This window comes from Epinephelus lanceolatus, chromosome 19 (assembly GCF_041903045.1).
Source record: "Epinephelus lanceolatus isolate andai-2023 chromosome 19, ASM4190304v1, whole genome shotgun sequence".
Classification (NCBI taxonomy): Eukaryota; Metazoa; Chordata; class Actinopteri; order Perciformes; family Serranidae; genus Epinephelus; species Epinephelus lanceolatus.
In genome coordinates, this window is record NC_135752.1 from 30748720 (window position 1) to 30773960 (window position 25241).

The 25241-nt window shown below is 40.6% G+C and overlaps 1 protein-coding gene across 2 annotated transcripts in view; it reads right to left on the minus strand.

Moving 5' to 3' along the window:
• gsna (gelsolin a) overlaps positions 1 to 23456 on the minus strand; it is a 29700-nt gene extending 6244 nt beyond the window's left edge. The window contains exons 1-12 of one of the 2 annotated variants that reach the window (XM_033646588.2): positions 23290 to 23456; positions 13702 to 13898; positions 11601 to 11755; positions 10081 to 10242; positions 9723 to 9872; positions 9555 to 9644; positions 9260 to 9392; positions 8557 to 8861; positions 8302 to 8435; positions 6323 to 6413; positions 6093 to 6119; positions 499 to 669 (exon numbers count right to left, since the gene is read on the minus strand). In XM_033646588.2, coding sequence (XP_033502479.2) covers positions 499 to 669; positions 6093 to 6119; positions 6323 to 6413; positions 8302 to 8435; positions 8557 to 8861; positions 9260 to 9392; positions 9555 to 9644; positions 9723 to 9872; positions 10081 to 10242; positions 11601 to 11755; positions 13702 to 13897 — 1614 coding nt within the window. In that variant the 5' untranslated portion in view covers position 13898; positions 23290 to 23456. The remainder of the gene's footprint in view (positions 1 to 498; positions 670 to 6092; positions 6120 to 6322; positions 6414 to 8301; positions 8436 to 8556; positions 8862 to 9259; positions 9393 to 9554; positions 9645 to 9722; positions 9873 to 10080; positions 10243 to 11600; positions 11756 to 13701; positions 13899 to 23289) is intronic. The other variant, XM_033646589.2, reaches the window with a different exon arrangement.
• Positions 23457 to 25241: the final 1785 nt, after the last annotated feature.

Consider the following 25241-nt stretch of genomic DNA (forward strand, 5'->3'; position numbering starts at 1 on the left):
ACTATAAAATAGATCAATTTCATCCCAGGGATCAATGAAGTATTTCTGTATCTGCATCTGTATCTACGGTACGTCAGTGTTATGTATTCACTTGAGAAAAAACAAACTGTCCTGCTTTTCCGAATCAATGAGATTATTATATCAAAATTTTTAGAAAATTGTCTGTGGAAAACTAAAGTCTGCTCTGTTTGTCTCAATTAGAGTATATCTTTACGTCAGAGAAACTGAATTTCTTCCGTAATAAACTTTTCTAAGAATTCTAATAATCTTGTTAACTCTGAAGTGAATCCATTATGCTGTCTTACTATGGCACACATGAATCAGATATATCAGGCTTTGTGCACACACAGAGTACATGTTTGTAGGATCATTTCATTGTTGGATTTGGTCTTTTCATCATTTGTTGACTTTGAGAACTTTGAATATCACCAGTCTGATCATTTAAAATCACCTGTGTCTGTGTTAAAGTCAGAGAGTGAATGATATATGTTCTCTTACCTCCACAGCTCGGGTGTGTCCTGCAGAGTTGGAGCGCACCTGGAAAAGTCGATTCTCTGCGGGAGCGGACTGACCTCCTTCTCTGGACGTTCCTCCCTTGTACACCACCATGGGCTGTCCTCCAAACAGACTCATCAGATGGGCTGGCTCTTTGCCCTGCATCACCCTCACCTGATGCACAGACAGCAAAATTAAAAAAACAGCAAAACTCAAGGATGATAATTTGTTTTTTTGTAGTACTTCAATATGCCTCATGCATTTATCCTGAGATGATGCAACCAAATCACATCAGACAGATCCTCCTTTGTTGTGAAATCCCAACTACAGACACAAGATGGCAGCACGGAGCTGAGCCACGTTTTCACTATGTGTGCTACAAGGTGGTGAGAGTCGAGGCTTGAGGAATTAGGACACTGAGTGATGACGCAGGTAAGTTCTAACACACTGTTATGAGTCTCTTTGGGCTGCAGCTTTCTCATAAATATTTATGGCTGTTAGTTTTTCTCCCAAATCAGTTATCACAACTAATTATGCTAATCCTGAGTTTACCTGAGAGAACGGAAGTGTCATCCACTGTCATCGACTTACAATTGTCAGAGTCCTTGTTTTGGCTGCTAATATGTTTGCATATTCTTCACAAACCCTTAATTTAGCTTTTAACCCAAGAGACTATCAGACCAGAGCAGAGAGCACAAATAAATAAGTTGAATACACATAACTGACATGCTTTAATGTTTTCTTGTGTTCTGCAGTTTGATCGAACATTTGACTTTTGTTGCATGTTGTGGATGATGGCATAACTCTCTATTTCCAGGAAATACTGCGTCGTTGTGGTCTTTATTCGGCTCTTTAACCTCAGTACCAAGTTTCCGCTATACCACGAAGAATCAAACCAGCCAGATTCAAAAAGTTTACTTCCTATTTATTTGGATTCCTAACCTTCACCTTGTATACTTATTCTGAGATAGGTGGTGATTTTAAGACAATCTTATGGGGCAAATTTCATGTGCTTTGACATTTATTGAGATATTTGTTTTGTTAGATTAAATGTGGGTTTTGTAGAAAACCTGTTGACATTCCTCACAGTGTCATTTTGGTATCTGCACCAAAACTCAGATACTGTTTCAATGTTAGTATCACAAAACAGTCAGACCATACCCAGTTGTAGCATGGTACATTAAAGGGATAGTTAGATCTTTTGAAGTGGAGTTGTGTGAAGAGCTTATCACTGCAGATGTTGGTGGGCATGTCCCCAGTTTGGAAAAGGCAGGCTGGAGTACTAACCCCGAAGCAAAGAGATGTACTCAGGGTGTCTACAGGTCCTTAAAAAGGCTTAAATTCAAATTCGATGGGTCTTGAATATTTTTGGTCACATTACTGCAATAATGTCTCCATATATATAGATATATAATGTGTATTTCCATTGCAGGTTTGGTCTTAAATTTAATTTGAGGTTGTATTAAAAAGGTCTTAAAAAGTCTTAAATTTAACTTGATACTGATGTGGAGGGGGGCAGCAGCAAAACAGATTTTAGCCACCTAAAAAATTCAGTATCAGTTAAAATATATATATAAAATATTTTCACCACTTTGTTTTGCCATAGACAGCGATTTCAGAGGGGGAACAGAAACTGTTATATTGCTCTCTTCAAAGCCTGACTCCTTTTAGAAAAGCAGTACTTTAACAACCCTGATCACAGGAGCCGCTGGTGTACTGCTACCTCCATCAGGTAGTTTGTTTGTGTCACTGTGTGACTTTGGTGATTTAAAAGGTTAGGAAAAATTCACCAGAGTCACACAGTAACACAAACTAACTGATTGATCAAGGCAGACCAGCAGCTCCCGTGTTCAGCAAGCTAAAATTTCTGTTTTTGTCAATGGAGTCTGGCTTTGATGAGAGCATAGATGGGGAACTGAATCTGTTAACTGTTTCCCTGTTGAAAAGAACTGTATGCAGCAAGGTAAAAACAAAATTCTCAGTATAGCGTACACTTTTTTAGGTGGCTAAAATTTGTTTTGCTGCTAACTCCATCCACAAAAAAAATCCTCAGCTTCCATTTCAGTACTCCTGTCAGCATCTCCAAACTGGGGGCGTGCTGACCGACACCTACTGTCAGTAATACACTGACTATTAATAAGTACTTCATACTACTCCACTTTAAAAAATCTGAACTATCCCTTTAAAGTCAAGTTAAATTTGACAAACTGTGAATGCAAAAGTGTCAAGACATGTGCAAGACAGCTGTTTTCTATTTTGACTGTGAGACTATGGACACATCTGCAAAATCTAAACGTGACATCTGCAGACGTTTATGGCAAGCCGTTTTAACATTTAATTGCTAGACTGGATATTCATTACTGATATCTGCAACATAATTTTGCCTAGTCAAAACTCTTATTAAAGATATCTGTAATTCAGTTTTGACTAGTAAGATTCAAACTATTTTTGCCATTCATGTGTATGGGGTTTGTCATTATAGATATCTCCAATGTAGTTGCGGATATCTGCAATTGTTATTGCGGATATCTGCAACTGAAATGTGGATATCTGTAATTCCAATTTAATTTTGACTAGTCATAATTCAAGTTCAAGATCTTTAATTATCATCAATTGAAGATATCTACATGGTCCTTTCTAGATATCTTGAATTGAGTTTCAGATAGTCAGAATGACGTTGTAGATATCTTGAATTCGAATTATGACTAGTCAAAATGACGTTGTAGATATCTGTAACTGAATTATGACTAGTCAAAATGACGTTGTAGATATCTGTAACTGAATTATGACTAGTCAAAATGACGTTGTAGATATCTTGAATTCGAATTATGACTAGTCAAAATGATGTTGTAGATATCTGTAACTGAATTATGACTAGTCAAAATGACGTTGTAGATATCTGTAACTGAAATATGACTAGTCAAAATGACGTTATAGATATCCGCAACTGAATTATGACTAGTCAAAATGACGTTGTAGATATCCGCAACTGAATTATGACTAGTCAAAATGACGTTGTAGATATCCGCAACTGAATTATGACTAGTCAAAATGACGTTGTAGATATCTACAACTGAATTATGACTAGTCAAAATGACGTTGTAGATATCTCAAACTGGAATTATATATAGTCATAATGTAATTGTAGATATCTATAATGACATACACAACCCCATACACATGAATGGCAAATATATTTTAAATCTTACTAGTCAAAACTGAATTACAGATATCTGTAACTGTAGTTTTGACTAGTCAGAATGACATTATAGATATCTGTAACTGTAGTTTTGACTAGTCAGAATGACATCATAGATATCTGTAATTTAGTTTTGACTAGTCAAAATGACGTTACAGATATCTGTAATTCAGTTTTGACTAGTCAGAATGACGTCATAGATATCTGTAATTCAGTTTTGACTAGTCAAAATGACATTACAGATATCTGTAATTCAGTTTTGACTAGTCAAAATGACATTACAGATATCTTAAATTAAAATTCATACTAGTCACAATGACATTACTACTAGTCAAAATGACGTTATAGATATCTATAACGGTAATTCCGGATAGTCGGACTTAGTGATTAAATGTTAAAACGGCTTGCCATAGACGTTTCCACACTGGATGGATTCAAACACTTGATGGTAAAGAACAGGCTCTGTATCTGCATAAGGCCGAATTTATACTTCTGCGAGCCTACGCCGTAGCCTGACATGCACCTCTCCAGAAATTCAACTACACGTCGCGGCGACACAGCCCTCCTGTCTATTTTTGTAAGCTGAAACCATTTCCCTCAGTGGAAATAAAGCTTTTATTTACTGTACTTCAGAGATAAGAAATAATAAATTGTGAAGACAGTAAAGCCTCCACAAAATAGCATTTTAAGTCTTGTGTGTGATTTATCCTGGCTTCATATGAGCAGAGGAAATCTCTGTTCGTCGCTAGGCTAATTTATACAATGTAAAATGCCATAGGCTTGTGCTAATAACGTTAGCATGTTATATTTGTTTGGAAAACATGTTTAGTATAAGACAGTTGTTTTGTCAGTGAACCTTGTGAGTTGTAATGGAGCTGACTTTTGTAACGTTACCTTTGTTAAATGTTGCTGTTGTACCTGGCTTCATTTGAGTAGAGGAATTCTCTGCTAGCTGTTAGGCTAATTTATACAATGTAAAATGCCATAGGCTTGTGCTAATAACGTTAGCATGTTGTATTTCTTTGGAAAACGTGTTTAGTATAAGACAGTTGTTTTGTCAGTGAACCTTGTGAGCTGTAATGGAGCTGAATTTTGTAACGTTACCTTTGTTAAATGTTGATGTTGTCCCTGGCTTCATATGAGTAGAGGAAAAGTCTGCTAGCTGCTAGGCTAATTTATACAATAAAAATTGCCATAGGCTTGTGCTAAAAAAAATTAGCATGTTGTATTTGTGGGGAAAATGTGTCCAGATAAAGACAAGTGTTTTGTCTGTGAATCCTGTGAGTTATAGTGAAGCTGATTTGTGTACTTGATTTTGAAATTATCGCTTTTAAGCCATGTTTAATGTGTGTTTTGATTCAACTAAACTTTACAGCACTTCACAGAAACCCCAACATTGACTAGTGTTTTGGAGGTGTAACTGCAGAGTGACACAGACACACCACTGCTCAAGTATTAATGCTCACAACAGCATAGGACACGTGTGTAGGCTACGGCGTAGGGTCTGCTGCACAAGTATAAATTCCGCTTAGGAATATCAAAAGTTTAACTGAGGTTTATGTAAGGCTTTTGCAGTCTGTGCTCGACAAATCAAGTGAGATCCAGTGTTCCTCTTTCCTTTAACACAGTGGTTCCCAACTGGTGGGTCGTGGTCCATTCTGAATGGACTGCAAGTGACTCGCGAATGTGTCAAGCTTGTAAAAAACACATTTTCAAAGTACAGTGAATATCCGGTACATGCTTTTATTTTGAAGTGCAGTCTCCTGCTTTGGAGTGAGTGAATAACAGCTACTTAACAGAGACAGCAAACTAGCTCGACAACGCGGCCAAACACAAGTATGACGCTCAATATACATAACTGTGTGGACCTTTAATTCATCGCTGGACCAGTCGGGAACCACTGCTCTAACACACACAGACACATCAGTGTCATGCCACAGCACACGCACACACACAACACAAACATGAGGGTTGTTCATGCAAAGTGGAGACACACATGAGAAGTGAAGTGTGACTGCAGAACACAGAAATGAATGAAGGCACACATGAGCTCAGAGCCAGGACTCTAAACACCATGATGTTGCTGTAACATCAGGTCAGGGCAGAGTTTGGAAACAGGGTTGTTATTTATGAGTAGCAGGCAGAGTTGGCAACAGAGGAGGAGGGACCCTCCCACCAACATCCACATTGGAATGTCCTGTTTGTGTTGACCCATTATCACATTCATTAAGTCTTAAAGGAGCCAGAAAAACATATGACAACAGACCATAAAATCAAGATATTCATATTATTTTAGAAGGTGAGAAAATAAGAAAATTCAGCTTCTTTTGTCTCTGGCTCTGGACAAAATCATGAGTCACTTTGGGAGGATGAGAAGCAGGGAAGGGAGGGAAAATACCTGAGTGGTTATAGGAGCACCAACAACCTGAAGACATAGAAAAAGTTGGAAACCAAGGAGGACAGAAGCAGCAGCGAGAGAACGTCAGGGAGAGGAGACAGAGTAAGAGGAGGTAAAGGTCAGAGAGGAGGTGACTGAGCTCAGTAAGCCAGAGGGCAGCAGGGACTTTAATAACATGACAGATGAGATGAATGCAAACAAAGAGCCCCGAAAGGAGCAGCATGTGTCACCTGCACAGGACCACCGCCGAGCTCATCATCCAGCTGAGAGCCGAGGATCGCACAGGTCCCAATCTCATCCTGACTGGAGTCACTGCCCAGCCTGGGAGACAATGTGAGCGCATTAATTACACTTAAAGAAATGTATTTTACTTTTCATTACGTCTTATAGGAATCCTGTGGAGTTTTCTTGTCAACAAAGTTTCTGTTTGTGTTCAGTGTTCTCAGCCCGATCTCACTCTGAACTCGTCAAATACAGATGCTTGGTCAGCGGCCCTCAGCGTCAGACAGCGACACACTGAGGCACCCTTTACCACCAGGTGGCTGCATTATTTGACGCTATTTGCAACTGCTGAAATATAAAGAGAAAAAAATCTTCATAGGTTGGGAGGGTCATACATTCTCCAGACTTTCACCAAGGAGACTGCTGTTCATTTCACGATGTATGTTACGTGACATTACATTATGTTAGTACCAGACGTATTTATTTTAAGCCAAACCATGATGTTTTTTTCTAAACCTAACCACGTACTCTTCCTGCCTAAACCTAAGGAAGTAAACATACGTTATAAGTTTATTTTCTGTATCAAAACAATGTGGGTAGTGTGTTCAAATAAACTGTGATCTAACCAGTGCCTAGATGTCCCTCCTTGCTCCCCAGCCAAACTCATAACAACATAATTTATGTCACCCAGCGGAGTTTCACTGGCTCCCGGGCTGTTGCTCAAACTACAGGCTGTACTTTTTGTGTTGCCTGCCCCTAGTGCCGCCACCCTGGACACAAAGAGTACACAAGCAGATCGAGAGACAGACCTGCCCATCTCTCTTGCTCTCTTAAACTTGGACAGAAATCGGATCAATTGGTAAAACCAGGCAGTGCTGATCGACTGTATATCAACATTATGTTGCTGCACTGCTTGTTTCTCACCTACAGGGTTTTTGGAAACATGTTTTAGTGCCGTGTTTAGCTGTAATAATGAGAATTTGTGAACAGGAAATGAGCACCATACTGAGAACAGACTGTAAAACTAGGCAGCGCTGATCGAATATAAACCACGATTGGTTGCCTATTTCTCACCTCAGATGTTTTCAGAAACATGTTTTAGCGTACGGTTTAACTTGAGGGTTTGAGATTGTTTCTTGCCAGCCGGCCGCCATTGTTTTAAACCGACAGGAGCATTTATTAGTCTGGTGCGACGCTGTGCTTTCTGGTAGTTGCAGGTTTTCTCCCTCTTGAGCAAAAGCGTCCTTTTTCTCTGCTCTCTTTGGTTCTTTAGCACCAATTTCAAAAGTATTTGCATCTTTCTACTGCATAGACATCCTAGTTTTATTAAAAAGACATCTGTCCAGCAGTGAAATGCCTCTTTAATCAGCAGAAACTGTACATGTCCTGTGAAAATGTAAGTATATCTTGAAAAGACACAGTGAATGTAACAAGCAGAATTGACACACCATCCCAGAGTCTGCAAAACTGACGCTGGAAAGTACCTAGAGCGTCATAGTTTGACGTGTAGAGTCACTGCCCAAGCATTGGTATTTGACAATTCAAGTTGGGTGTGAGAATGTGTTTGTGTTTCTCGCCAAAGCTCATAGTGTTTTTCAGATTTTGTTTGCTTGCTTGCAGTCTTGTTCTATCCTGCCTTTGTTGGTGCTTTGCTCCATAGCAGAACTAGTCGTCAAAACTCCACAGGGTACCTTTAACTTCCAAATCAGACACTGTTGATTTTAACGTCTGATAGACGCTATGCTTTTGTTACAGAATTATAAGGAGCACATTTCCAGCATTGAGTTCGGTCACCTCTCAGCAGCGTCTCAATCATTAAATCCTGCGTCTCATATTCACACTTTAAGCAGATTCAAAAGGTAAAATTCCTGACTGACAGCTTTCACCTGGTTCAGGCAGTTTGTATTTTGCTCTTGTAATTCGATGCCACTTAACTTTGTAATTCAGGCGCTTACAACATGAAACCGTTCATCTCTCGTGTTCTCACCACATGTAGATAATGTGTCCCTGACGTCCTCCGTGTCTGTAGTTGTAAAGGATGATGTAGCTGTCTCCTCCATAGAACTGTCCGTATGTGGATGGATCCACTGGCACCTTCTCATTGCCCTCAATACGCCAAATCTGTCAAGAAACAACAACATGTTACAGAACTATTGTCCTTAATTTCCATAGTGTCCTCTAAAAGCAAAAGGACATCACTGTCGTATAAGCTACTACAAAAGTCCAGCCTCCGTCCTCTCACCTGTTTCTCTCCGCTGCCATCATCCACCATGCCGTGCTGGGCGGCCATGGCAGGGGAGTCGTGCAGGGTGGAAGCGTCGAATGGCACCTTCTCGATCTTGGCAATGCTGTTGGCGATGTAGGCCACACCCAAGCCCACCGTCTGATCTCTGTCCCGCCAGTTTTTGAAGAACTGCTTGAAGAGCGGCGTCTCGCCCATCTCTGGCAGGATCTGGACCTGAGTGTGTTTGGGGTAACCCATCTTCTTGATGAACTCGTCTGCTGCTTTCATGGCTTCCTTCCGCTCGTCCATGTTTGCGTCTTTGCCTGTAAGCGAGAGAAAAAATAGCAAAGGTAAGAACTGAAATGTGTTCTCATTGTGTTTAGTGTTTCTTTTACTTCCTGAGTTTTACCGCTTTCGTTAATTACCTCACGTGTTTCACCTGTGTCTCGTTCCACTCACCTGTGTCTCGTTCCACTAACCTGTGTGTCGTTAGTATTCAACCCTTGTGTATTTTAAGCCCAGTGTTTCCCCCATTCAGTTACCAGATTATCATTGTCACTGTCATTGTGTGTCCGTGCTCTCCAGCCTTTTGCCTTGTGTTTGATTTCTTGGTTTTTGACTTTGTTTGGATTTATGGACTATTGGCTTTTTGTCGAGGGAACCAGGGCGACCCTCTGCTAAATGAACACATGGAGAATCCACTGCAGCACCCCGCACTTACCCTTCCAGACGAAGATCTTGCCATCTGTGCCATGGTCCAGAATGAAGCAGTCGCCGGAATCCAAGGCGCTCTGAGCGAACGGGTTTTCTGCTGCCACCAGCGCGATGGTCATGTCTCCACTGGCATTGGACACCTGCAGGAGGGGGCGACGGAGGAGAGAGGCTGGTTAGAAATAGTAGGTGTCATTTTTTCTGACAATTAAGTAAATTAAATAAAACCAGATAAATTCACAGATTTATTTGAAGTTAAGAGAGAAAGACAGCCTGCGTGTCTGGGCTGTTCCCACTTCTCTCACCTTGTAGAGTTTGGCCATCTTCCTGTTTGAAGCGTCAGCCGTGATGTCATCAGAGGCTCCGGCAGGCAGATCTGGTTTTTCACCCAGCACCTGAGGACAGAGGCAGATTTGTTTTAACAACAAAGGCAATTTGACACTTTATTTGTTGGCGTAATGTACTGCTCTCACCTCTATCATCTTCTCTCTCTCCATCCCCTCACCACAGACGTAAACCTTTGCCCTCCCGCTGCGCTCGTTGTCACGGATACCCTTGGCGACCTGCGTAGCCTTCAGCTTCTCATGGGGGTTGCTCTGGGAGCCGCACCACTGGTAAATCTCCTGCACAGCAAGAAGAAGAGCAGATCACAAAGAAGGTGAATAGAGAGGAGTGTTTTGTGTTTTACAGAAATTGGCACCACTGTTCCCATAATCCTTTGCATCAGGTTGCTCAACGACTACATCTGTACTTTTGTTCACGTCACTATCACATCATATTATTATGTATATCTATAAAATTGATCTGCTTCATCAGCTCTGTGTGACTCACAGCTCCCAGGTCCAGGATGAAGCAGTCTCCGTGGTTGAAGCTGTCCCAGCTGACCGCCACCTCTGTTGCCCGGACAGAACGGCGACCTTTGACCTGGAGCAGCCGCTGCACGACCACCTCGTTGGTGACGACGTGCTTGAACCCAGACGCCACGCCCCCTTTCTGGAAGGTAAGAGTTGGATTTCAAAATAAAAACCTGCCTTTTTACATGAACAAAATTAAAGTCAAGAAAATAAAGATTTTGTTTATGGATATTGGGAAATTTGGACACTTGATTGAAAAAATAATGATGTCATACAGATCAGATTTTACAGACACTGAATGGAAAAAATGCAATTTATGTTTTAAAATATGATGATAACCGCTGGAAATCTCCACAAACGCTGTTGGTGAGGGAATGGCTCTCTTCTTTTAGAGACACTGCACAGCTAGAACGTTCTACAGCATGTCTACATTAGGCTGAGACATGTGTTCTGGATTTCCTTTGATGACTTTGCGTGTATACATATAATTTATGTATCTGCGGATATCATAATGGATGATAGAGGAAATTAGCTTATGTATTTAATTCCTAGTTTATGTCTATAACGGTCATTGGATTCCTGGCTGGCAAACAGGTGTGGCTGGAATGAATGAAATAGAAAGAAGGGAAGTGTTGTAATTATTATATTATATTTATTATTAATATTGCTTTTATTTTTCTTTATTCTATTATATTTGATTTCTCTCTTTTTCTGCATGTTTTTGGTTTGTGCTTGTTCTAAGTCCATATACAGTGTCTTGTAGGGCTACAATTAATAGTAATGATGGCGATAATAATTACGATGACAGTTATAATTGTTAGTCAATATTTGCCATACTTGACAAAGCTACTAGTGTTTGCAACTCTGGTACTATGGTCTCTCCATGCCAGGGCTTAAGGGGAGAGAAATGTCAGATTTTTTATTTTTATTTTTTGTATTATACCACATTTGTGACTGCAACACTGCCTTTCCCAACCATAATATAAACAATAAACAAAAACAAAAAAAAAATTTGATGAAAGAACCTTAAAAATGTCAATAAATGGGCAAAAATCACACTTAACATTATCTGTAAATGATTCCAGGTGTAAAATGCACCAAAACAAAAGCATGCACACAAAAGACGGTTGTATGTACTGCCAAATTCACAGAAATGACACTGGAGACAGCTTATGGTGGTGAAATGTACATTCAGTAAAGCTGCACATTTTAGAGTGGCCTTTTCTTGTGACCATCCAAAGGCACACCTGTGTAGTAATCATGGTGTTTAATCAGCATATTGATATGTCACACCTGTCATATGGATTTATTATCTCGGAAAAGGAGAAGTGCTCACTAACACAGATTTTAACAAATTAGCAACCAAAGTGTGGTCATAAAAAAGTCTTAGACCTTCAACTTAAATCTGTGGAAAAATGGGAGCAAAACCAGAAGTGTTGCATTTTAATTTTTGTTCAGAGTATTTACATCTTTGCGGCTATAAACACGACATCTTACCATGTACTTGAGTCCGGACTTGAAGTACCCAAGAAAGGTTTTGGACTCGTACCCCTGGACCTCGCGGTACTGGATGGGTTTCCCCCCCAGGAAGTCATCCATTTGGACTGTAAAGATGGCCGCCGAGCCACTCTCATCCTGGGTGCAGGCCTCACCTGCGGCAGAAAAACCACAGATACGCTTCATGTTAATCCTGCTACTTATTTCATCTTAGCAGTCATACTGCACATCCACCCAAAGAGACACATTTTGTGTTTGACGAACCCCCATGCTGAGGACTCGGTGAGTCAGGAGATCGATACGTGCGGGAGCAACAGTGGGTCAGATCACAGCAGATGCATTTATACATGCAACATTTATTCTATTTCTGGGCACACACACATTAGTTCAGCAGCGTGTGAGTGGGTTACATCAGATCCTGTTTATTGGTAAATGCTGTTTCCATGATCAATCACGCTGACTAAATGGACAGGAAGTCAATACAAAAAAGCAAACCACTCAGCTTTTGGCTTTCCTGTTTGCCTCTAGGCTAAATCCCAAAAAATGACCCAGTCAGACACTCTGTCTTCTGTCAATACTCATCTGCAGGACTAATCTTTAGGTGTTGGCTGATCTGAATACCAGTTTGACTTTAAATAGACTCTGAAATCAATTTGGAATTTCAGTGGAAAGTGACATGGACATGTTACATTGATGGGTCCAGTGAAAACTATGTTCAATTCAGTTAGTTTTTATTTCTAATTCAGTTAATTAAAATGTTTTAATCACATGCAGTTTTAGTTTTAGTTAACTACAATAGTCTTGGTATTATTACACGACTAAAAGATTACATTTATTGGAATAAGATGTGACAACTATCGTACCTTTTAGGTTAAAAAAAACAACTTAAAAATCCCACTGAATTATCTGGAAGGCTTAAGACAAGGCTGTTTACCTCACTTAAATCTTTATTAAAACAATTTTTGGGACATTGACATGTCAGTTACAACAGCATATTAAAATAATAAAATAATTGAAAAATAGTAAAAGCTAACGAAACAATAACTGCTTGGGTAAATACACATTTTACAGCCTTAAGAATGAGTGTATCTATTGATTATTAATCCAGTCCAGAGTCGTCTTTCTGAGTCTTGTATAGAGTCCATTTCTCCCATTTTCTTTCTAGTATGTGTGTCAGTTTCCCCATTAAAAAGATTTCTTCCTCTTTGACAACTGTTAGCAGGGATTTTTTAAAACTTGCTGTCAGTAGTGTTCTACAACATACAAAACAGTGGCAGAAAGTCATTACTGTTAGTATTTTCTCCAGGAACTGTACTTGAGCACATTGAATACATTTTTTATGCTTCATATTGCAGTCAAATTAGCTTTACCTCTACCATCTACAACATGTTTGTGTATGCTGCATGTTGGTGCAAAATGGTCTACAAAAAAAACCCCCTTGTACTGACACAAAAACAGCATATGAACCTTACGAGCTTTTAGTTAATTGAAAAAATGTCAGCTAGGAAATTCAACAGTGTCCTTTCAAGTTTGACGACGAAGCACAACTGTCTGACGAAATAAGGCCTGACACAATATTAGACACTGATCTGAGTCAGCAGGATGAGACACAGCGAAAACATGAAACACAGCAGCGGCAGCAGTACACACAGCTCTGTTTATAAACGTATACCGTCGTCTGTAATTTCCAAATTTAAGGACAGAAGGCTTTTTGTTTTTCTCTTCTCATCCTCCCAGATTCAGTGCGTCACATGCAAATTGTCACATGCACACACAAAAGCAAAAGGGATCCAGAGAGGTTGGTCTCCTCTTACTTTTTTTTTACGGGTTTTTGCATATTCAAGAAATGCTGGATGTTATGATTAAGTTCATTTCTTGTTTATTGTGACACACAGAAAGTAAATTTAACTTCTTAGAGATCACATGTGCACAGTTTTTATTTGATTTTACAGAAGAAAATAATCACAAAGATGAAAAATTCTGCAAAACTGCCTTTTAATCTCCCCTCCTTTTTACAAATTGCACATATGTTAACGCAGATATTCAGTTTACCTCTGCTTATTTCTCTGTAATAACACATCATAGCATCTCATGCACTCACCCAACCAAAAGTGGAGGTCGTACTGCAGGTTTCCGGAGCGTTGTTTGATGGTGTTGAGGATGAGGTAGGCGTCTCCGCTGTAAAATCCCCCATACAGATTTTTAGGGACGGGCACCAGGTCAAAGTTCTCCACCCTCCACACCTGGAGGCCTGGCTCCTTTCCGGCCCGCTGGAACTCTGGGTGTTGCACTGCCATCCTGCAGAAAAATCACACACCTGAGATTTAGCGCTTCTCTACTAAGACTTAAATATACTTTGTGTATCAGTGGTCAAACACCACAGAGGTAAGAGCCGTTTCAGTGTAAGACTGTGGCTCCCTATTTGTGAGACATTTGCTCTGGAAAGCCACTCCCCTTTAAGGCTGGGGTGTTGCCATGGATACAAAGATAAAGTTTAGGGTTATAGTTAGATATTAATGGTACAGCTGGGTGAGTCACTGATGCCCTGTGCCCAGGGTGTTTCCTTCAGAGAGCAGGAAGAGGAAGTCATTGCAGTTATGATTAAGACGCAGTCATAACTTGGCAACAGAAACCCTGTGAATAGTTACACACAGGAAAAGTTTGGTGTGTAACTACACACTGTGTTTTCAGTCTGTCATAACGACAGTATCTGCATGCAGCCATGAAATATCTGGGCACAAGGCTTCGGAGATATTCAGAAATTGTCTCACAAGATAATGAGAGATACGAGATATGCCTTTTTGTTTAAGATTAAAATGCTTTTTGTTTAACCAGAAACAGCCCTGAAATCACTGTTGCCACACCCACCAGACTCCATTTAAATAAACAGTAATTTAAGCGTGTATAGAGGCAGCATGTTTTCACTTCTAACTTAGTGAATTAAAAGTTTATTTCAACCAAACCAGAGTCGGTGATTGCTGAACAGTGCAGAGAGGAACTAAGATGTGTTTTATGAGTTTTATTTTGTTTCTGTCAACTGTGAATGAAGTGTGTTTGAAGATTATAAAATTACAGTTTTTTGAAATGGAGTCTGGTGCGTTTGACGATAGTGATTTCAGGGCTGTTTGTAATCAGACAAAAAGGATCTTATCTTTAACATAAATGTCTATCTCTGTAGGGATCCTTTACTTAATGATGTCATCTCTTTGACACATACAAAAAATGAGGAAAAGGGTCCAAGTTGGAAAAATATTTCAGTTCCCCTTTAATTCAATTCAATTCAATTTTATTTATAAAGCCCAATATCACAAATCACAATTTGCCTCACAGGGCTTTAGAGGCATAGAAACATAGCAAAATAACAATACAGTAAAATCTCTACCAGTTTACAAATATCTAACGTCTTACAGTACATCACAGCCTGCACAGCCCTAATGGACACATCAGCAGTCAGACATTGGTCCACTCACAAACAGATTCACAGACACAGATGCACACACATACCATACACTTCAGCCATATCCGAGAGCATAAAGACATGTGGCGCCCATTCAAGAGTTTAAGTGGGTGTCTGTGCTGCGTTGGATTACAACCCGCCGGCCTCTCAGTAGCATGTGTGGAAGTTTGAGATTTTTAAGATGAGAGTTGAGCATCCTGTTAAAATCTTTGTTATGGCCGTCTGGGAGCAGTTTGCAGAATGAATTAACAGCGAGGCAATCAGCTCAGTTTCAGATGTCTGTGTTAGATAATTTCAAAGATGTGATTATATGACGGTGTGGGGTTTTTTCTGCTGCGGACACGTTTCAAAATTTGTGTTACGCTTCAAATTTGCTCAGCGTCTGGTAATAACAGCGTAAAAAAAGGTTAGTTAGTAATGTAAAATGTTTGAAATGCACTTCACTTGCCACATTAAACTTTCATTCTACATCTAAGTTGCAAATAATGTACTTTTGACTCTCCTAATTTTGTGTGACAGCTATAGTTGCTAGTTACTCAACAGATTCGGATTTATGCTTGCAAAATATCTTATAAATATGATGTACTATTATAGATTAAACTACACAACTGTATATAAAGTGGTTAAAATTAGCTCCACCTCACCAGACACACAATAAATATCTGCTTACATGCTAATAAATCAGTAATTATACAATACATAAAACACTCTGAAAGTGGTGGAGACCAAAACAAAGATAAAAGAGAGTGAATACAAGAGGTCTTTAATACTAATACTAAATACTTAAATACATTTTGTTGCTATCACTTCTGTAATTTTACTTCAGTAAAAACTTCAATGCAGGACTTTCATTTGTATTATTTCTACATTGTGGTTTTGCTGCTTTCATTTCAGCAAATGATCTGAAATATCTCCCACCTCTGTCAGCTGTCATGTGGTTCGACCTAAATGTTTGCAAAGTCAAGTAACACGGTGCGCATCGTAAAGCAGCCATCTTCATAAAATATGCAAAGGTGAACAGATGTGTCCTCTGAGATTTCTGCAGCAGAGTCTGACCCACACTGACTCCACATTAATGACTTGCACTGAAAACAGCAGAGAGAGCGCACATAGTTTCTCTGAAGTGAAGCCGTGTTCTCAAATTAGAAGCTGACCTCTCTGAAAAGGGCTTCTGTGAGCTTTCACGGTGCAGTTCTTCTTTATTTTACCCATTTATTTAAATGATTGTGTCCCCATACGACCTTCAAACCCTCAACTGTACCAGCCTTCTTAGCTGCAAGAACCAAAGTTCAGGTATGACAAAAAAAATCTACAAACTGGAGGTCATGTAGTTCAAAATGAACACAGAATCCAGTTTTCCACAGGAATGTTGTTTGGACCAGCTGCCTCTCAATTTGCATGACTAACTTCCACACTGGAGCAAGAATCGGCCATTCTTCGACGCGGCCGTCTGCCCACAAACATGGCAGGAATCTGCTCCTGACCCTGAAAGAGGGAAGTGGCTCCGAATTCACGTAACCAGGCCAACGAATGTGGGGTTCCTTTTTTCCCCATTTCTGCTCTCATATGTAACAGCCAGACTCGCTGCACAGTATTTTGTAGTTATGGAATGTTTCAGCACGGAAAAGTAAGTGGATCATTTTGGAAAGAGCCATGTTCACAGGCAACTTTCCTGATTTTTGAATGGGGCGCATGTCGACACGTGGCCAGCTGGCTGCGGGATCACCTGAGATGAATTATTTGGATAGATTTTTGACGCTGTAAGAGACGGAAACATACATATTCAGGTGTCAGATCATAGAGACTTAGCTGATTTATAGCTACTTAAGTCTACACGTGAAATGGATGCAGTCAAAACACTGAAAACGTAGCCTAAACAGCTGGGTATCCTGGAGTCATATAAGGTCTTGCACCGTCTGAACTTCCATGACACTGCAGTTCCTGCGTCCAGGGTTTGGCCAGAAAAAGAAAAACGGGGGCGATTCCTCTGGGACCATTACAGCTTGATGGAGCATGTGGAAAGCTGAATTTTCCTACAGTGGCTCTAAAGTAGTCTGGTGAAGTTTCCAGACTGGGGAAGCTTAAATACTACAAAAGTCAGACAGCAAATCTGCAGCATCTGTGACCACACAGGAAGGTTTAACTGAGCCGTTAGACGAGTATTAGCAATGTGTGAACCCTGATTGAAAGCTTGAAAACAATGGTACTAATAGATAAATACCAGTTTATCTAATAGGTTTACACTGATGAATTAAAAGGGTTTTCACAAGGAAACACTGAGCAGTCATATTTTGAGATGTGGAAACTATTGAATACGGAAACTTTGAATACCGGCGCTTACAGTTTTCAAGTATCTAAGGACAGAGGATGTCATATGCTTTAGAGACTTTTATTTTCATTCATAACAACAGTGACTAAGAAACAGTCTTTGATGTGGCTTATTTGTGATCCACTGTGTTCTTTTCCTAAAGTTCAACCCATTTGCCAGAAAACATGTTGGCATCATAGGTTTTAGCAAACCACGGATATGTTACATTTGCCTTTTATCACGTAGCAGATAACAGCACTGTGGTTAAACTTTGGTTGGCTTTAGGCACAAAAACCACTTAGTTATGGTTTGTCAGAGATTTGGCTTGAAATTCCCGATTTTGGGAATATAATCCTGGCAGGAAGTGCAACAATGTCTCTGTAAGAAAAAAAAAAAAAAACACTTTTCTTGTCACCACTCCAGCAGGAAATGCAGATATGTCTCAGCAAAAACACAAATTCTTTTCGTGCCACAGTACCTGCTGGAAAAGCAGACATGACTAAAAGAAACCACTATGCTCGCAAGAAATGCAGCAATGTCTCAGTAAAAACAACCGCTTTTCGTGTCAATCTTCCAGAAGAAAATGCAGAGATGTCTTGGTAAAAAACAAGCGCTTTTTATGCCACTATCCCAGCAGGAAATGCAACAGTGTGTTGGTAAAAAAAAAAAACAGGCGATTTTCGTACAACTATTGCTGCTGGAAAAGCAGAGATGTCTCTGTAAAAAGCAACCACTTTTTGTACCACTATCCTCGCAGGAAACACAGCAATGTCTCAGTAAAAACAAACGCTTTCATGGCACTACATCAACTGGAAAAGCAGCAACAGGTCGCTACAAAAGCCACATTTGGTGCCTAAAAAGCCGCTGGAAACACAGCAGTTCCTCGCTGAATAAAAACCACTTTTGTTGTTTGTTGGTCTTGAACAGTGGTCTGGTACCCTGGAAATCCAGAGTTCTCGCTGAATTTGCTCAGCGAGTCACTCTGGCAATCAGTAATGATGCTCATTACCCATGCCCTTGGAGCTGAGCTGCACCAATCACATCGGTGTATCTGATATAGGCGGGCCAGAGGTGAGCTAAAACAATGACAACAGCGCTGCGACGACGAAGTCCAGAATCAGTCAGTAAACACTGCAAGATGGCTACGGATGAACACCAGTTGTTTGAAATGGCTTTGGCCGCTACAATGAATGAGTTAGACTTGTCTTTTTCTCTAAAAGAGGAACAGAAGATGGCGCTCGAATCTTTCCTTTGCAAGAAGGACATTTTTGCTGTTTTGCTGACTGGATATGGCAAGAGTCTAATCTACCAGTTAGCTCCGCTGGTTGCGCTCTGGATACGTCACCCCGTGTATTGTTGTGATTGGTTGTAGTGTCATCCAATTGCGTGCAGTGATATTTACAAATGCATGCTTGGTGCCGCTCCTCGAGTTGAGCCATTTGCATTATATAGCCAGACCCTAAATCTTTCTAGATTTGGGTCTGGATTTCCAGGCTAGTGGTCTGCGGCTTGGTAGGCGTCTCACCTAGATGTCACAACATCCACCATCTCCTCCCCTCTTGATGACAAAGTTAGCTCAAATTACGTCGCTTATGCAACCCTGATATGCTGTGTATGATACGTGCAGATGTAACACCTTCATGGTTTGTAGAAACTTACAATGCTAATATTTTCTTTTGGTGACTGGGCTGCAAAGTCAGATGAGCAGATTTATACTTCTTTCATGTCAGTTTGTTAAATGTGGAGCTGGAGCCAGGAAGCGATTAGCCTAACGTAGCATAAAGATGGTTTGAACATCTAAAATAAAATGAATCTAAATGTGGTAGACCACCGCTTCCTCCAAACTGCTACTTCCTAAATATCTGAGGGAAGCATCTAAAACAACAGCGGTGAGAGAATACAATAACATCATGTTCCCAAACAACTGGTAATAAATCAGTCACTTCTGCTTGAGTTGATATGCAGCCATTCATTATCTTACACTGACACACCCAGAGATATGAAAACAGCTTGGATGCAGAGATCTGAGATGAGCACAGGGATGCTTATTAACACAGAGACATTTGCTTTAATTTGAAACCAAGTCCCTGAACGCAACACAGGATATTAACAGCTAAATCTGTGGTCATGAAACAGAACGCAAGTATAGAAACTTGCCACTTCAGTTTCACTTTGTGACTTGATGTAAAGTTTTACATCATTGCGTCTAGAGTAAGTTTCATGACAGAAGTAGCAGTGTACCCATTCAGTCCTCGCAATAAACGTTCAATATCGCTGTATACTCTAGGTGCCTGCTTTTAAAAAGAAGAAAATCCTGAGAAGTTAACTTGCTCAAGAAGTCTTCTCATCCAACAGCAGCCGAGTACATTCACTCTGAAACATTTCACACCTTGAAAATATCGCTTCTTATTCTGCAGGCCTTTGTTTCTGCGGTACTAAATAAATATGACTGCCTTTGACTGTGATCCTCGCCTCTGACGGAGAGAAACGCTCTGTCTGTCTCTGCACATCAAAGCTGTTTCATGCCACAGTTAGATACTCGCGCTGACTTGATAAAGCAAACATCAGAGGGGATACACAGCATCTGAATCACCTCACGCTTACGAAAAATCAAAGCCGGTATTAAAAAATGTCTCTGACAAAAAGTAGATAACAAAACAGGAGCGAGGAAGAAGGTTAGAGAATTAGATCTCGAATATTTGTGTGCAAAGTTTTATTAAATGAACGGCAGCAGCTGACTAAAACAAGCATTAACCATTCAATGTTTCTGGCAGCCCCGGGTTGGATAAGATGACTCAGAGAGGGGTAGTTTGTTTGACTCAACACACGCACATGCACGCGCACACACACACACACACACACACAGCTACGAGCTTAAATAGAACAGGTCACATGATTATTGGTTACTGCTTCTTCTTCTCAGGCATGTTGGGGAAAGCATATGGTGTCTGCAGGCCTCCCCAAACCTCTGCAGAGTTTCTGCCCCCTCACTGCAGGCTCTTTGCCCCCCCTCGCCTCCAAATACACACGGTCATTCCAGCCTCAGCTATTTGTTCCCCTCCCCCACATCTCACCAGCCTCTCTTTTGTGTCTGCCCTCACTTGAGGCCTCAAAACTTGATCCACTGTGCCGATAGCAACAGTGGGATCATATGATAAGCATATTTTTAAAACCCTTGTGATTTGTCTGCTGGTGTCCCACTTCAAAAAACAAGCCTATAACAGTTTTATCTGTGAAATCTCGATTCACGGCCTTCTGTGCTGAGTTTTTCTCCCCCAAAAAAAGAGATTCCTCCTCCAGGAAGGGAGATTCTTGATGACTCATTTTCTCCATTGAGTTACATGGCGCTCTCAGCCTCTCGAGGGCCGAGCAGCTGTCCTACAGCTCGCTCAGGACAGATTACAATCTGCACAGACCTGACGCTCTTTAATAGCTGCTCTGCTTCCTTTTCATGTGTTTACACAGTGTAAGGCAAAGACAATCAAAATGGCTGTTTATGACTTGGTAAATAACCACTCTGATATATGGATGGTTATTAAGGGATATGAGAGGGTTGTTTCAGCAACATTCCAGCTAAAACCAGTTCTGTTGCAGAATCAATCAAAATGGCGTCTTGTTTGATTGACACTGACGATGCAGTATCATTTTATATACAGAAATCAGATGTGATTTAACTTCTAAACCATTAACCTGCACTAAATGCAAAGCAGCTATAAGACTCCATGTGTACTGAGTGAGAGGCGTGGCCTTTAGCTTCTCAACTGGAAAAAATGTCGACTATATTGAAGTTAATGGGAAAACCCATTATTTTCCCCTGAGAAAGTGTCTGTAAATATTTTCTACAACCACTTTTGGTCTTGGTTGCTAACTTTATCTCTTGGAATTTGCCCTCCAATCACCAGAAAAAAATGTTGGCACTTATGTTTCTTTAAACCACGGATAGGTTACATTTGTACATTATATACCTATCATATCAACATTTCTACAGTGATGTCCTTCTGATTACATGTACAGTTGACTTTGTTATGTGGAGGGGGAGGAGATGGTTAATGGAAAGACACCAGGGCAAGATGGCTGCCAGGCTGTGGACCATTGCAAGCCACAGTTTGGGGCCAACAAACAACAAAACCAGGTGTTTTAAGTGAGACATCTACAGCATTTCCAGCTGATTGTGTGCCCAAAACTGGGTTTTAAGCCAAAACATGATCTTTTCTAACCATAATCAAATGGATTTTGTGCATAAACATAACCACCTGTCAACCATAGGATTGTTAAAACATAAAGAAACATAAAGTTTCAACATGTCTGCTACCTAATAATGTGCAAATGTTACCAGTCCCTGGTTTCCAATAATGTACAAAACCAAGTTAATCTGGCGACTGTTGAGATTTTTAAAGTTGCTGTCTCGTGTGGAAGATATTAAACTTGAAGAAGTGTACGTTTGAGGTCTTCTGTGCGTGCCCCACCCAGCAACGACCCATGTAACTGTCCAAAACATGACTCATATGAGCGTTTCCTGATTTGCCACCTCGCTGGTTAAGGTCTGGTTGAGTTTAGTCAACTGAAACTGTGTTGGTAAGTTTAGGGAGAGACTGTCGTCATTGTTAGAAGAAACTACCGCTGTCAGAGTTAACCAATATGTAGTTAGGACTTGAAATACAGTGATTTAGATGCTGGATCAATGGTGATAATTAACCCTGAGTCTAAACCAGACATCTTCTCACCTGCAGATCACAGTTTACTGGGTGTGTAAGCCAAACCATCCACCCAACCTCCCTAACACTCTTTATCACGCCACCTCTGCTTTTACAGAGCGAGGACATGGAGGGCAGTCGTCCCATGACTGCATAACCGCAAGTGGGTGCATGTCAGGAGATGTAAATATAACTTATGTTTACAATTAAATAGTTTAAAGACCCATGCTGTCATTTGTCGTGAGGACGGTCTCCTAAATTTGGATCTCTGGCTCCAGCAGCTGCAAACTTCAGGCTTTATAATTTCCCCTCAGAGAACTTTTGGTAACATCACAGACGCTGTGGCTTAGTTTTTATTCACTCTTTTGAGCCTAGACGAGGCATTTTGGGATCTAAATGTAAATATGAAGATGTTCACATGCAAACATCCACAGCAGCTCAGCTGTCCGGCCCTCTCGGACAGAAAGCATGCACACAGCTGTTTGAGGCTTAACTCTAAATCTGAGGTGGGGTGTCGGACAGTCAGTGGGTTCAGGCGTCCTATAATCTCTGTCCGCTGAGTGTGGATCTGACACAGCGCTTTCTGGCTAACAAAGGTCTGTCTTTATCTCTTGCACTCTCACATATGCACATACATTGTCTGACACTCAGACCGCATCTTCTCTAACTTACAGCCGCACACAGGATGTTGTGACTAACTTCCTCAGTGAACAATTCAACTATTTGGTTGTGTGTTTCTATGGAAACCACAGATGTCTGTGTATAGAGATGAGTATATGCAGCTGCTTGTGTTGTAATGCTGTAATGCAGCAAAACACGGCATGTTTAAGTGTTGCTTTAGGTTTCACAACATGGCAACCTCAAGTCACTTTGAACAGTCTAGGAACAATCTGCCTGCAGCTGCCAGTTTAAGTGGCACCACACAGCATGATTTTAGTCATCATCCAGGGTTTCCACTGCTTGTCCATATAAGGCAGCAGCTGCACAGCACTTTTGACAACAAAAGCAGGCTTCTTTGAATGAGCAGAAAGAACTTGGGCTCAAGCAAACCATTTGCACATGCTCAGAGGAGACAGGTATTTCACTTTCCTCCCTGTAGATCAAGCCTTTGTCTCAGCCTGCGTAGAAAGTAACGGTTCATTTCTTTTGTGGGCTAATTAGAGCATCAAATTGCCGTCCTGCAATCTGTGCTACAGGCTGCGCTGTTTCAATGAAGAGGTTTCAACGTACCTGAAGGCGTTAGGTTGTGATCGGTGAGGGACAGACGGACGGACGGGTGTGCACCTGAGTGAGCCGCGGTGAGCGCTTCTAGCTGCAGCGGGAGCAGAGAGGCGTCGAGTCGGCGGGGCGATGGAGCGCAGAGCCGCTGTTTATGTTCGTGGCCCGGGACACTCCCCGTTATGACACTCCCTCCTGGCGAGCCTGCTGCACCGCCTGCAGAGGGCCGGCCGACACATGGGCGCGCACACGCACCCTGATGTTTATATTAATCTGTCTAATCTCTCTATCTAACATTAATCTGCTGCTATGATCATTTTTTGAAGTCAGTGTCATAAAGGTGGGCAGTCTGATCTTTGTATTGCATTGAATTCCAAAGCGTTCATGTTATTTGTACATTTAATAATGAACATTAACTGCCTGGAAAGTTAGAGAAAAACATTTTAATCAAACCCCTGCTGTTGCAGTCTCAACAAAGACTTATCCCATGGGTGTTTTCCCTGCAGGGGTTGTAAAATGAAGCTCAACCAGGACTGACTGTACACTTCCGGTCTCCAACAGAGCGTGCATGTCGACCAACACTGCCCCTGCCTGGTCCTGGTGTACCACTATGTTTACAGACACACCTTGTTGTGCAGGAGTGTGCATGTTTATCCCATGTGCTCACAGAGGGTCAAAGGTTGGCGGTCCTTTTTATTTGGAAAAGTGTGTGAGATTCAAAGTCTTAATAAGAGAAGGAGATGAGAAATGGTTCTTGCAATTAAGATATTTATGGATTACATCATAATAATTACATCATAGTAATGTTTTGAGATGTTACATAAGCCCCTTCACCATGCACACGCATGAGAAATTGAGTGTGCAAATTCGTAATCTTTCCCAGTGTGTTAAATTTAACACTGTTTAACAAGCAGACAAATCAAAAGCTACAGTGTACATTTGCCAAAACAGATATCTTTTTGATTTATTTTCCTAAATCATGTTATTATTATTATTATTATTATTATTATGTTTTGCTTTTGTGCAATCAAATGAAAATTAGTCAACTGGTGTTTTATTCATTTTAGGAATGGCTCTTATCTGTTTTTGCAAATTAACTCTTCAAATATTACACTGTTACACGAAATGCATTCAATTTGGCATCTTGGCTCCATGTTTCTGTGCAAAGAAATCACATTTATTATGCCTGTGATTATGTGTTAAAGGTCCCATATTGTAAAAAGACGGATTGCCATATCTGTTTTACTATAAAGCAGGTAAAGGTGCTGCCTGTATCAGTACTGTGAAAGTTTCAGAATGCTCAGTGCACACAGTCCGTATTCATAAAATGTGCCTGTAAACAGGTCGTCAGGACTTCTGTGAAGTTGTGATGTCACAAATTTGCTATATAGACTGAAGCACAATGTTAATTTACAAAAATGTCCAGGTAGAAAATCCTCGCTACATGCACATAAAATCAAATGGTGCTGCGCAAACTCTGCCTCAGTTAGTTTTCAGACATCTTAAACAGGCCCACCCCAAAAATAAAAAATCTGTATCAGTTTAATTGTACGCTATATTTAGAATCTTTTCACTGCTTTACCTTGACGTCAGACAGCCTTTTCCATCGGGGCATTGTAGCCATGATATCAAAGTCACGAGTCTCCACTGACAAAAACAGTAATTTAACTTGGGAGAACACTGAGTTGCTGGTCTCCTGTGGCCTCAGTTGGTTAGTGTATAAGGTTAAGTGGAGCAAATAGTTAAATATAGCGTACACTTTGATATTTACTTTTTTAGGTGTCTAAAATACATTTTGCTGCAGCCCCGTTTACAGCAGTACATTGCTTAGCATCTGTGCTGCTAGATTAGGTTCATCAAAGATGCTGGCAAAGCAACACAGTACATAAAATAAGCAGCAGCAGAAACGTTAGATCGGTCAAACTACAGTGTTTACCTGTTTAACTTGAAACATAAACACTCTA